The 13,693-nt window shown below is 41.2% G+C and overlaps 1 protein-coding gene across 1 annotated transcript in view; it reads right to left on the reverse strand.

The window, feature by feature from the left end:
* Positions 1–4,782: 4,782 nt before the first annotated feature.
* ada (adenosine deaminase) overlaps positions 4,783–13,693 on the reverse strand; it is a 37,086-nt gene continuing 28,175 nt past the window's right edge. Inside the window, exons 7-11 of the mRNA XM_033041483.1 lie at positions 13,590–13,661; positions 12,082–12,183; positions 11,858–11,925; positions 9,860–9,989; positions 4,783–5,378 (exon numbers count right to left, since the gene is read on the reverse strand). Coding sequence (XP_032897374.1) covers positions 5,274–5,378; positions 9,860–9,989; positions 11,858–11,925; positions 12,082–12,183; positions 13,590–13,661 — 477 coding nt within the window. The 3' untranslated portion in view covers positions 4,783–5,273. The remainder of the gene's footprint in view (positions 5,379–9,859; positions 9,990–11,857; positions 11,926–12,081; positions 12,184–13,589; positions 13,662–13,693) is intronic.

Consider the following 13,693-nt stretch of genomic DNA (forward strand, 5'->3'; position numbering starts at 1 on the left):
CAAGGTAAACAATGACCTAGTTGTATGTGCTTCACAATTCAGAGCTCATTGATATTAACTAGTGTTTTGCAGATGTACAGAGGATTACATTTATATGCACACTACATCACTGTTCCTTTGCTGCCATGATGATAATTAATTGTCTTCTTTTAATTCTGATTAAATTGAAGCATTGCCAACTTGTGTACATGCCAACCCTGTCAAGTATGTGTAGGTTATTTTGTTCGAACCTATGACAGAAACAGAGGTCCTATTTTTATCCACCATTCGAGAATCAGGATTATATATTTTGTATATTCAAGGTTCATATTCTCAATGTATCATATTTAAAAGCAGTTTAAGTAGGCTTTAGATTGGTAGTCTATGAATATGCAGTATTAGAGGCATTAAACTAATGACCAAGTCCACTAATTATATAATTAAGCTTTAATATAAAACTAGACTAAGTGGGACCCGTTGGGTCCCTGCATCACACGGGAGGGCTGGTCCCCCAACGCAATATTCCACCTCTCCACCCTCCTCCATCTTGCAGAGACGGAGCCACGTCCACACTTCTGGGTTTTATAGTGCCTCCCCCTCCCACCAGAAGGGGCGTGGCCTTCATGGCATGATTGACAGGAGCGAGAATCCCAACATTTTTTTTTAAACACTAATAACTCTTATTTTTCATCGATGGGAAAAATCCTCGGCACCTGATGAGCGGAGGGGGACTTCGAGTAAGATGGCCAAAAATCACAGCCGTACATGGTAGCGTTTATCCTAAAATCAATATACAACATAAACAGGAAGTGATCAAGATTAGAATTTTTATTATATAGACGGCAAGGCAACTTTAGCATTCTCAAACCAACTTTTCAATTAGGCAAGGCATTCTCAAACCAACTTTTCAATTAGGCAAGGCAACTTTAATTAGGCAAGGCAACTTTAATTAGGCAAGGCAACTTTAATTAGGCAAGGCAACTTTAATTCGGCAACACAGCTTTAGCATTTCCAAACCAAAGGCAACACAGCTTTAGCATTTCCAAACTATATTTTCAAACCACATTAAGGGCACTGACAGGTCAGTAAAACCACTCACAGTTTAGTAGACATGTGTTCAGTGTTATTCACAGCTCAGACTGAGAGACGTGATCCTCTTGCTCCCCCATCTTGCAGAGACTGACTGAGGCACTCAACACTTCCGGGTTTTATAGTCCCTCTGGAAGGGGCGTGGCCATCAGGAGAGAGAATCTCAACATTTTTTAAACACTAATGACTTTTTTATTTTTCATTGATGGGAAAAATTCTCTTATCCTGCACAGCGGAGGGGGACTCCGAGTAAGATGGCCAAACGTCACAGCCGTAAGTGGCAGCGTTTTTTCTAAAATCCATACACAGATCAACAGGAAGTGGTCAAGATCAGACTTTTAGTAATATAGATGGTCAACAATACCCAATGCATTAAAAACTTAAAAAAGCACATTAGGAGCTTTAGAATCCCATTATTGCTACCTGCATTATTTATTTTCCAACATTATGTAACGAGCATTGAAAAATTATTAAAGTATTGACAAATTAACATGTTTATTACATTTTTAATCTTGAGGGCGGCTAGATCTTTCTGCTGAAAGCAATTTGTGTAAATGCAATAAAGTTATAATGTAATAAAGTTATTTATGCAATTTATTTTGAAGTACAATTTATTGAACTGTTTGTAAGTTCAGGTTTTGGAAAGTGCTTAAAATAATTAAAGAAATATTAGGCCAGTAACATTTCCCACTTATTAAGCAACGTCTTGCTTGGTGCTGCACGAAAAAACAGTATTAAACTTGCACTGCGATGTGCAGCGGGTTCTTAAGAATGAAGCGTTGATCTAATGGGCTGTTAAATATTTTATACCTTTTCATAAAGTTGCAGCCACTCCTGCTGTTCATTAGTTTTCTTCTTGGGTTCCTTTTGCACTAGCATCGACCCAATATTCACAACTAACACATGTTAATCACCATGTAAAAATAATCATGGTTAGAGGGAAAAGAGGGGTTCGGGGCTGGAGTGGTTTAGACTCAGAATAAAGTTACTTTTTCCCCGACTCAGGATTTTAAAAAATAGATGTGGAGGAAGGAGTGCAGATGCTGGTTTATACTGAAGATAGACAAAGTGCTGGAATAACAGTGGGTAAGGCAGCATCTCTGGAGAAAAGGGATGGGTGAAGTTTCAGGTTGGAACTCTTATTCAGACCTTTTGTTTTAAGAAATAGGATGTCTTTTTAAAGCTATAAGCTTATTTTTGTTGCACAAGGCTAAAAATATGAAACCTATATTAAACTGTCTTATAGAGTATCGTTGCACAATTGTCAATTAAAGCAATCGCTTGTCAATTTCAACAGCCACCTATGCAGAACTAGCAGCATGTGTTCTTTCAAGACAGTGGTATCCGATTACTGCAGGGAGGTTAATGGAAAGTTGTTTTTTCCCCTAGAACATTTTCTCCCCCAAGACAGCTTTTTTCCCCGCTTGCTAATTTCCGAAGTAACTTACCTAGTTGTTCAGTTCCCGATCAAATTCATAATATAACCAATTTGATCCACAGAACACAGATAGAGTTCCCCAATACATCCATTGGGTTAGTCCAATACTAAACAGCATCACTAGCATAGTGTAGAATTGAAGATTTGAAAATGCATAACAATTCAAAAAAATACAATTGCAAACAGTTCTGGAAAAGCCCCTTTTATTTTATTTTTTTAATGCATACAGTTTACAAATCTGCCAAGTACATATTATCTCAAAGATTTACCTTTACACCTGAATACAAAGCTCTATGCTGGAGTGAATTAAAAGTTGTCAACAACTCGTACCAATATAGTTATAGAATATCAAAACTATCATTGTAAACTTTGGGCAAGATATTCAAGCAATTTGCTTAATCAAATGACAGCACCAATGTACAACTTTTGATGGCATGCTATATCAGTGATACAAATAATCAGTGGTACTGTGTGGATCAATAATAAACAAGTGTAAAAGGTTATTTCAGTATTTTTGGCAAGTATAATAATTGGTGTTAGTCAGAATGACCCTTATTACTAGAGTTTTAATGTTTACAGTTGAAAAAACTGCAATCAAAATATTACATGCAATAATTTTCAGAAATAGGGAATGTAAGTAGATACAATCTAGAGACGAGGAACTGCAGATGCTGGTTTACAAAAATATCATTTATACAAAAATGTATAACAGTACATAACCCAAGCTATATTTGAAGTGGCTTAGCTTGAACAAACAACTGCTCTGTTTAACCAGGGTATTCACAAAGTACTGGAGTAACTCAGCGGGATAAGCAGCATCTCCGGTGCTTACAGTATATGGTGATAGATGACATTTTGGGTCAGGACCCTTCTTCAGACTGGTGTGAACAGTTGCTAATAGTGTAGGCACTGGCTGAAATTCAGCACGATAGACTTGGAGTGATCTATTTGAGGTATACAGTAATATTCCAGGTGTGCAGGAAGGAACTACAGATGATGGTTTAAACCAAAGATAGTCAAAAAGCTGGAGTAACTCAGTTGTTCAGATGCTGTCTGACCCGCTGAGTTATTCCAGCTTTTTGTGTCTATCTACAATAATATTCTAAACAGTTTAGATTACTTGTATCATTAATTGGACACGTGGAATGGCAGATGCTGGTTTACAAAACAAAATGTGGATATCTTCCACAGATGCTGCCTGACCTACCGAGCTACTCCAGCAGTTAGTATATAATTAACTAGCTTTGTCATACGAACATTTTCCAAGAGTAAGAAAATACTTAATCTTTGTAGATTATCCATGAACAATATTTCAACGCAGTAGATTAAACATTATGAACATATTTGGAAAAGACTGAAACACTTGCGAATGTGATGAATCTGCTCAAATTAAAAGGTGGGAAGAACTGAATGGCTATTTTCAAAGAGTGACGCCACATGTTTTGGAGACATTGGACTGTGCATGAAGCCACAGGCCATTGGGACTGAGATGAGGAAAAATGTTTTCGGTCAGAGAGTTGTGAATCTGTGGAATTCTCTGCCACAGAAAGCAGTGGAGGCCAATTCAATGGATGTATTCCAGAGCGTTAGAGAAAAATTATTAGGGCTAACGGAATTAAGGGATATGGGGAAAAAGCAGGAACAGGGCGCTGATTCTGGATGATCAGCCATGATCATATTGAATGGCAGTGTTGGCTCGAAGGGCCGAATGGCCTACTCCTGCACCTACTTTATGTTTCTAAGCCATTCGCAGCAATTTTATTTCAAACGGTTTCAGCTTGGCTCTGAACTTAATCCAGCTCACTCCTTGAAAAAAGGAGTGGTCTCATTTTACTGAAGAAATATCCCATAAAAATCAGTTCTCCCTCTTCCCACCTCATTCGAACATGCATTAGGCAATCATTAACACAAGCTGGATTAGGCACTGATCGGTGTGAGTTCTGTGGTTCACCAAATTATCATTCCTTTTTGAGTACACAAGTTAATCAGTGTGCAGGAAGGAACTGCAGATGCTAGTTTATACCAAAGATAGACACAAAATGCTGGAGTAACTCAGCGGGTCAGGCAGCATCTCTGGAGAAAAGGAACAGGCGACACTTCTTCAGACTCTGAAGGACTTTTCTCTGAAGAAATTGGAATCTGAAGAAGGGTTCTGACCCGAAACTTCACCTGTTTCTTTTCTTCAGAGATGCTGCCTGACACGCTGAGTTACTCCAGCATTTTGTGTCTAGCTTAAGTTAATCAAGGATTGAACCAGCCACATTAAACATCCTTTATTCTCTATGATTTAGTGATCCTTTGGGACATTTGTGGAGAAGGTGTTACAGTTTGCAATGTTTTCATTTAAAACGCAATGATTGTGCATTAAGTGATTGTGTAAAGCCATTGCCTAAATAACATAGGGCCTTAAAAACACTATTTGAATCACCTTTGGAGTCAAGCGGAGTCAAGGGATATGGGGAGAAGGCAGGAACGGGGTACTGATTGTGGATGATCAGCCATGATCACAGTGAATGGCAGTGCCGGCTCGAAGGGCCGAATGGCCTACTCCTGCACCTATGGTCTATTCTTGTTTATACCATACTTAAAATCAAAAGGCAATTTAGGTCAGTTTGCATATATTTGAAAGGAAGGCAGTGTCATATATTTTACACAGTCAACAGACAATCATGGAAAATCTGAAAATAAAAAATATTCGATTCCATCAATTAGGTAGTTACTCGAGAGAAACGTTTTGTTCACATTGATGATGTTGTGCAGTGTCCGATTAAAACTCAGTGCTCTCCACCATTCCATACGCATCATACAATGTGCATAGAAGTTCTTCTTTTTCTTTAGCAGGGAGAAAGCTGGACTTGGCAGCATTAATATTCTGCAGATTAATATTTTAAATATTACAACCAATTGCTTGTATAGATATTTTCATAGTAAACATGGCACATTTTTGAAGTAACTCAGAGTCTGATATCTCCCTAACGTCTGGACAAAATACTAAAACGTAAAGCAGGAAGAATTGCAAACTTCCTCCATTTCGTGCTCCTTCACCATTGTAATGAAGTCTACAGATAGTCAACATGCTAGTTGGCAAAGAAGACAGTGGAGGATGCTTATCTGGATGCTTTCAAGAGTTAGATAGAGCTCTTAAAGATAGCAGAGTCAGGGGATTTGGGGAGGAGGCAGGAACGGGGTACTGATTGTGGATGATCAGCCACAATCAGGGGTGGGAGATTGCAACCTTCACGAGATTTTGGGGTGGGAGATTGCAACCTTCATGTGGTCTACCCTGTTTCGACGAATGCAATCAGCCTGGCGTGCACAAACAGAAGATCAAACAGAACAAGTTGACTTACAACTTTAGGCTGTGCACGCCATACACAAGAAGAAGAGAATCAGCCATGATCACATTGAATGGCGGTGCTGGCTCGAAGGGCCGAATGGCTTACTCCTGCACCTATTGTCTAGGGGCAAGAAAATATGACAAGCCCATCTTGTACAGCTTCACCAGCGATTGTCAAATTACTATTGAAGATTCTTTTGTTTGGCAAATAAAATAATGGTCTTCAATGGTCCAAGGGACAAACTTTTCTTTGATTTTGGTTTATTTAGGAACATGACAGGTAGGACAAACAATGAATATTGTCACAGAATAGGACTCATCAGTAAGCCTCTGGAAAAATAATTTATTTTAGAATCCTATTAACTTCTGACTGCCTAAGGCACTCAGGCCTGGTATGTTTATGGTACTATGTGGGACCCAGTGGTTTGTTTGCATTTTGGGATCTGGGCTTCACAGTTATGCCCAGCATTTATTGCCCTCCTATATAGGGAACAATCTTTTAGTGCCTTACTCGGCCATGTCAAGAGAGCATTTAAGAGTCAACTGCACCCATTGTCTATAATGTCTAATTGTTGGCAGAGAGCAACTGCTACAAATTGTGGAATAAGATCATAAGGCCATAAGTGATACGAGTAGAATGAGGCCATTAGGCCCATCAAGTCTACTTCGCCAATCATGGCTGATCTATCTCTCCCTCCTAACCCCATTCTCCTGCCTTCTCCCCATAACCTCTGACACCAGTACTAATCAAAAATCTATCTAGCTCTGCTTTAAAAATATCCACTGACTTTGCCCTCTACAGCCTTCTGTGGCAAAGAATTCCACAGATTCACCACCCTCTGACTAAAGAGATTTCATCCTCATCTCCTTCCTAAAAGAACGTCCTTTAATTCTGAGGCTATGATCTAGACTCTCCCACTAGTGGAAACATCCTCCCCACATTCACTCAATCCAAGCCTTTCACTATTCTGTATGTTTCAATGAGGCGCCCCCCCCCCCCTTCCCCTCATTCTTCTAAACTCCAGTAAGTACAGGCCCAGTACCATCAAACGCTCATCATAGGTTAACCTACTCATTCCTGGGATCATTCTTGTCAACCTCCTCTGGACCCTCTCCAGAGCCAAAGCACATCCTTCCTCAGATATGGTGCCCAAAATTGCTCACAATATTCCAAATGCGGCCTTACCAGTGCCTCAGCACTACATCCCTGTTTTTGTATATTAGCCATCTTGAAATAAATGCCAGCATTGAGTTTGCTTTCTTTACTACCAATTGGGACATTCATTGGTCATAAATTTTCTAGGCAATGTGCCAAATGTCATAACACAGAACTCCTTGGATATGACTGGACTACTAAAGGAATGCTCAGATGGAACCAGACTGTGCAAGAAGACATGGAAGGCAATTTAGACTAAGGGCGTTAGGGGGAAAAGGAGAAGATGTGGCTGGCAAAGTAAATGGAGCTGAAATTTGGAATTGTAGGAATACTGGCTGGACAAACGAGGATACAATGTAGACCAAGGTAGAATCAGATTGGTGAAAATAAATCAAAGTGCAACCGATAACTCCTGGGCAGCACCGTCGCACAGCTTGTAGAGCCACATCCTCACAAAAGCAGAGATCCGGGTTCAATCCTGATCTCGGATGCTGTCTGTGTGGAGTTTGCACGTTCTCCCTGTGACCGCAAGAGTCTCCTACCACATCCTAAAGACGTGCAGGTCGATGGGTTGATTGGCCTCCGTAAAATGACCCCCGTCATGTAGCTTTGCGGCAGAATCTGGGGCAAGTTGATAACAATATGGGGAATAAAGTTGGATTAGATTAGAGTAAAAGGGATTATTAGTGTAGGGGTATGGGGCGAGAGCAGGAACGTGGTACTGGTTTTGGATGATCACCCATGATCATATTGAATGGCGGTGCTGGCTCGAAGGGCCGAATAGTCTTCTCCTGCACCTATTTTTGTTTTCCTATTTTTGTTTTCCTATTTTTCTAAAAGGGTGGTTGATGGTCAGCATGGTCTCTGTGGGCCAAAGGGCATGTTTCCGTGCTACTTCCCTCCGTCCCTATCTTGTAATTAGGGCTCAGGTTACATAGACCATAAACAGGAGACTGAAGAAGGTCCATCCGTCTCCTCAGATTCTGGTGAACTTCTACCGCTGCACCATCGAGAGCATCCTTACCAACTGTATCACAGTATGGTATGGCAACTGCTCTGTCTCCGACCGGAAAGCACTGCAGAGGGTGGTGAAAATTGCCCAACGCATCACCGGTTCCTCGCTCCCCTCCATTGAGTCTGTCCAAAGCAAACCCTCAGCAACGCCAAGGACTGCTCTCACCCCAACCATGGACTGTTTACCCTCCTACCATCCGGGAGGCGCTACAGGTCTCTCCGTTGCCGGATCAGCAGGTCCAGGAACAGCTTCTTCCCTGCGGCTGTCACACTACTCAACAATGTACCTCGGTGACTGCCAATCACCCCTCCCCCCACCCCCGGACACTCCTCCCACAGGAAAAACACTATGACTCTATGCATGTAAATAGATTCATTTATTGAAATCATATTCTATGTCGCTCTTCCAGGGAGATGCTAACTGCGTTTCGTTGTCTCTGTACTGTACACTGACAATGACAATTAAAGTTGAATCTGAATCTGAATCTGAATCTGAAGTAGGTCAGTCAGGCCTTAGGCCTACACAGCCATTCAATTATTAGAGTTGATTATCCTATAGACATTATCCTCAACCAGAGGGTTATAAAGCTGCCTTCGACCAGGCACCTTTTTAACCCTCTGCTGAACGTGACCCATAGAGTGGATTCAACATTCTAAACCGAATTTAATATCCTGGTCAAAACAAGATACTGTGATTATGTAATTAAGGGCGGCAGAGTGGCGCAACAGGAGAGTTGCTGCCTTGAGGCCTGGGTTTAATCCTGACTACGGGTGCTGTCTGTACGGCGTTTGTACGTTCACCCCGTGACCAAGTGAGTGTTTACCGAGATCTTCGGTTTCCTCCCACACTCCAAGGATGTACAGTTTTGTAGATTAATTGGCTTGGTACAAATGTAAATTGTCCCCAGTGTGTTAGGATAGTGTTAATCTGCGGGGATCACTGGTCGGCGCGGAGCCGATGGGCCTGTTACCGCGCTGTAAACAAAACTAATTTTGCTCGCCTTTTTGTACACTGCATTTGCCAAGCTTTTGCTATATCCAATATCCCCTTTTGAAGTTTCATCGGCATTAAACAACAGCTACATAAAACCGCTGTAATATTTTGTCTATTTACAAATATAATTTTCCAGTAAACTGCAGCCCTGTTTAAATGACCAGATTCACTGAATATGAAACAACTTTATTTTGTCAAGTTTCTACAAATAACCAGAAAGGCTTGGATAGAGTGGATGTGTAGAGGATGTTTCCACTAGTGGGAGAGTCTAAGACTAGAGGTCATAGCCTCAGAATTAAAGGACGTTCTTTTAGGAAGGAGATGAGGTGGAATTTCTTTAGTCAGTGGGTGATGAATCTGTGGAATTCTTTGCCATAGAAGGCTGCGGAGGCCAAGTCTAAGAATATTAAGGCAAAGATGGATAGATTCTTGATTATTACAGTTGTCAGTGGTTATGGGGAGAAGGCAAGAGAATGGGGTTAGGAGGGAGAGATAGATCAGCCATGATTGAATGGCAAAGTAGACTTGATGGGCCGAATGGCCTAATTCGGCTCCACTACTGCTGCAGCGGTGACTGCAGAGGCCTCAATAGACCTGACCATGGGTGAACAGGGGATAGGACTGGACTTTGCTGCCTTCCCTCACAGTGGGAATATGTTTATTGTTAAATTCTTTAATGTCATATCTTATTTTTAATTGGTGTGCTGCAAATGGCAAGTCTCTGAATTTCCTTGAGGAGATTAATAAAGTATCTATCTATCTATCTATCTATCTATCTATCTATCTATCTATCTATCACCTTAAAGACACACAATTTGTTTAATATTTTTTCTAATGCTCAGATCAGCTCACCACTCTCTTGAATTCTTCTTCTGTGAAACCAAAGTATTTTGATGCAATGGCATAATCTGTATTGATCGTAGATTTGAATATCAAAGGATCATCGGTATTCAGGGAATAGTTTGCTCGATCTTTCATAAACCTTTGAATATAAAATGTTAGGAAGAATCAAGGTATTAACATACATGGGAATTCATAAGTGGCACTTTTATAGCACTGAAAGATAATTTAACTCTTTTAAGCCATATGTACCTTTTATCTTAAAAAACAAAGTGCTGGATAAACTCAGCAGGTCAAGTAGCATCTCTGGAGGGCATGGATAGGTGACGTTAAGGGTTAGAACCTTTCTTCAGACTGATTGTAGGAGGAGGTAGGAGCTGGGACAAAGTCTGATGAGTGATAGGTGGATATAGGAGGGAGATTTTGGATTGCAGATGAGTGGACAAAGACTAGAGATAAAAAGGAGACAAAGGGCATAAGATAAGGAGAGAAATATGAAGCCAGTGGAAGGGATACAAGTGGAAGGGGAAAGAGGCATCAAGATAGTGGGTGAAATAGATTTGCACCCCAGTGGGGAACAGAAAGGGAGGGGGAGAAAGAGGTGGGGGTGGGATGTTACAATCTTATTTCTAGTTTGCCCATCTACCACAGAAAGTCTCCAAAATAGTCACATTTATTTTAAATTGAATTGGCCAGTGCCTGTTAGTCCCTCTCACTCATCCCTCCCCCACTCAAGTCGCACCAGCTTCTCGTTTTCATCTAACAAACGGCTAACAATGGCCCGTTTCCTTTATCATCATTACCTTTTTGCATATCTTTCATTCATTGTTCTTTATCTCTCTACATCATCGCCTATATCTCTCGTCTTATAGAAACATATAATATTATCAGAGGATTGGACAGGGTAGATGCAGGAAAAATGGTCCCCTTGTTCGGGGGGGGAGGGGGGGGGGGGGGGTGGGGGAGTCCAGAACCAGGGGTCACAGTTTAAGAATAAGGTGTAACCATTTAGGACTGAGATGAGGAAAAGCTTTTTCAGCAAGAGTGTTGTGAATCTGTGGAATTCTCTGCCACAGAAGGCAGTGGAGGCCAATTCACTGGATGTTTTCAAGAGAGAGTTAGATTTAGCTCTTAAGGCTAAGAGGATCAAGTGATATGGGGAAAAAGCCAGAACGGGGTACTGATTTTGGATTACATGATCAGCCATGGTCATATTGAATGGTGGTGCTGGTTTCGAAGGGCCAAATGGCCTACTCCTGCACCAGTTTTCCATGTTTCTATGTTACTGGCTGCACATATTTGATAAAAGGGGAGAATACGTTGTTACAGTTTGGGTAATGTGTGCTGCACTGTATGGACTTTGTTCAGCCAACCTAAGGTCGCAAGCGTCTGAGTGGAATTAGGCCACTCGGCCCATCAAGTGTACTCTGCCATTCAATCATGGCTGATCAATCTCTCCCTCCTAACCTAATTCTCCTGCCTCCCCCCCCCCCCCCACCACCTTCTCTCTTGTATTCAAGAGAGTTAGATATAGCTGGTAGACGAAAGTGCTGGAGAAACTCAGTGGGTGCAGCAGCATCTATGGAGCGAAGGAAATAGGCAAAGTTTCGGGCCGAAACCCTTCTGCCCGAAACGTTGCCTATTTCCTTCGCTCCATAAATGCTGCTGCACCCACTGAGTTTCTCCAGCACTTTTGTCTACCTTCGATTTTCCAGCAACTGCAGTTCCTTCTTAAACAGTTAGATATAGCTCTTGGGGCTAACGGAATCAAGGGATATGGGGAGAAAGCAGGAACGGGATACTGATTTTGGATGATCAGCCATGATCAGCTGGCTCGAAGGGCTAGATGGCCTACTCCTGCACCTATTTTCTATGTTTCTATAACCCCTTGACACCCGACCTAATCAAAAATCTATCTATCTCTGTTCTGCAAAGCTAGTCACAGTGGTGGTTTGCTGAGCAAGTACTACTTGAAGCACTTTTTCTTGAAAGATATCACACTGGAGTTACCTGATAATTGGATGCTTTGTAAAATCTGGGTCACATGCTCCAGTAAGGTTGCTAGACCATGGACAGGTCTGTGGGAAGAGAAAAAAAACTCACTCGAAGCCTTTAACAATTAAAGAACCTTGTGGTCCATTGGGAAAAACAATCTTAGAGTAACAAAGCCTAAATAACCGATTCATTCTTTGTTAAAGCATCATTTGTTAGGCGCACCTTCAGGAATTGCTTACCTCAAAATGTATATTTTGCTTTAACAAATTGTTGTAGATAATGGGGTCATTAATCGTGTGGTACCCATGACCAATTCTCTCAGCCTTTAAATCATCCACGGCCTGTCAATGAATAAATGTCAACCAATTATCCGTTACGATCAATAAAGTTGGTGGAAACCAAAGTTATGATTTACAGTTAATTCCGTCAAAACTATAAGAAAAAAAATGTTATCCCAGCATTACATTCTGCTTTGGAAATAGAAACATAGAAAATAGGTGCAGGAGTAGGCCATTCGGCCCTTCGAGTCTGCACCGCAATTCAATATGATCATGGCTGATCATCCAAATCAATATCCCATACCTGCCTTCTCTCTATACCCCCCTGATCCCTTTAGCCACAAGGGCCACATCTAATTCCCTCTTAAATATAGCCAATGAACTGGCCTCAACTACCTCTGTTGTTGAGGCCAGTTCATTGGCTAGATTTAAGAGGGAGTTAGATGTTAAATGGAGTTAGAGAGTTAAATGGAGGGACACGTTTAAATTAGTTTATTATAGTCAGGTGTATCAAGGTTCAGCAAACAACTTTAATAAGGCTGTTGTTTTGCGTGACCCTCGGACTAAATTTGATCCGACTTTACTGGTTTTACTTTACCCTAAATGTTATTTCCTTATCATGTATCCATACACTATAAATGTGTCAATTGTAGTCACGTATTGTCTTTCCGCTGACTGGTTAGCACGCAACAAAAGCTTTTCACTGTACCTCGGTGAAACTACACTGAAACTGAATGGACACGTGCAGACAGAGAGATTAGTGTAGCTTGTCATCATGTTCGACCTGGGCATTGTGGCCCCAACGGTCTGTTCCTGCGTTGTACAGTTCTGTTGTAATTTTACATTCCTTTGAAGTTCACATTCTTCTTGTTTGTATTTTTAACACCACTCTAAAACCAAGTGGTTTCAGTTTATTTATTCATGTGTGTGTATATATTTATATTACGGTATATGGACACACTGATCTGTTTTGTAGTAAATGCCTACTATGTTCTGTGTGCTGAAGCAAAGCAAGAATGTCATTGTCCTATCAGGGACACATGACAATAAACTCACTTGAACTTGAACTCCATTCAGTCCATTCTCAACCGAGGTAGGTAATCAGCAGTCTCTTATCAGATTATTTAATCAGCGGGCTTTTATCAATCTCAATGTCACTTGCTGGGGATTTTACAATTATCCTGTGTTACTCACTTCACCACACCCAGAAGGTGATACATTTTCCACCAGGGTGTATGTACTGTCTTTATGACGGAGAGAACAGATAGAGAGGCCGATTTGGTTTGTCAGGAGGCACTGGGATTAGAGTTTGGCTCTGCTGTAAAACTTTAAACCCAATACAAAGAAGTCTGAAGAAGGTTTTCGGCCCGAAACGTTGCCTATTTCCTTTGCTCCATAGATGCTGCTGCACCCGCTGAGTTTCTCCAGCATTTTTGTGTACCTACAAAGAACCATAAATATGGCTTCACCTCTTTCACTAGTGACGCTGGTCCAACCTCGCCAACGTGTACGGTTCGATGGATGCCACAGTTAAAGGCTTCCTGACAAAAGAAACAAAGAAATGTTATTGACA

Source organism: Amblyraja radiata, chromosome 23, assembly GCF_010909765.2.
Source record: "Amblyraja radiata isolate CabotCenter1 chromosome 23, sAmbRad1.1.pri, whole genome shotgun sequence".
Classification (NCBI taxonomy): domain Eukaryota; kingdom Metazoa; phylum Chordata; class Chondrichthyes; order Rajiformes; family Rajidae; genus Amblyraja; species Amblyraja radiata.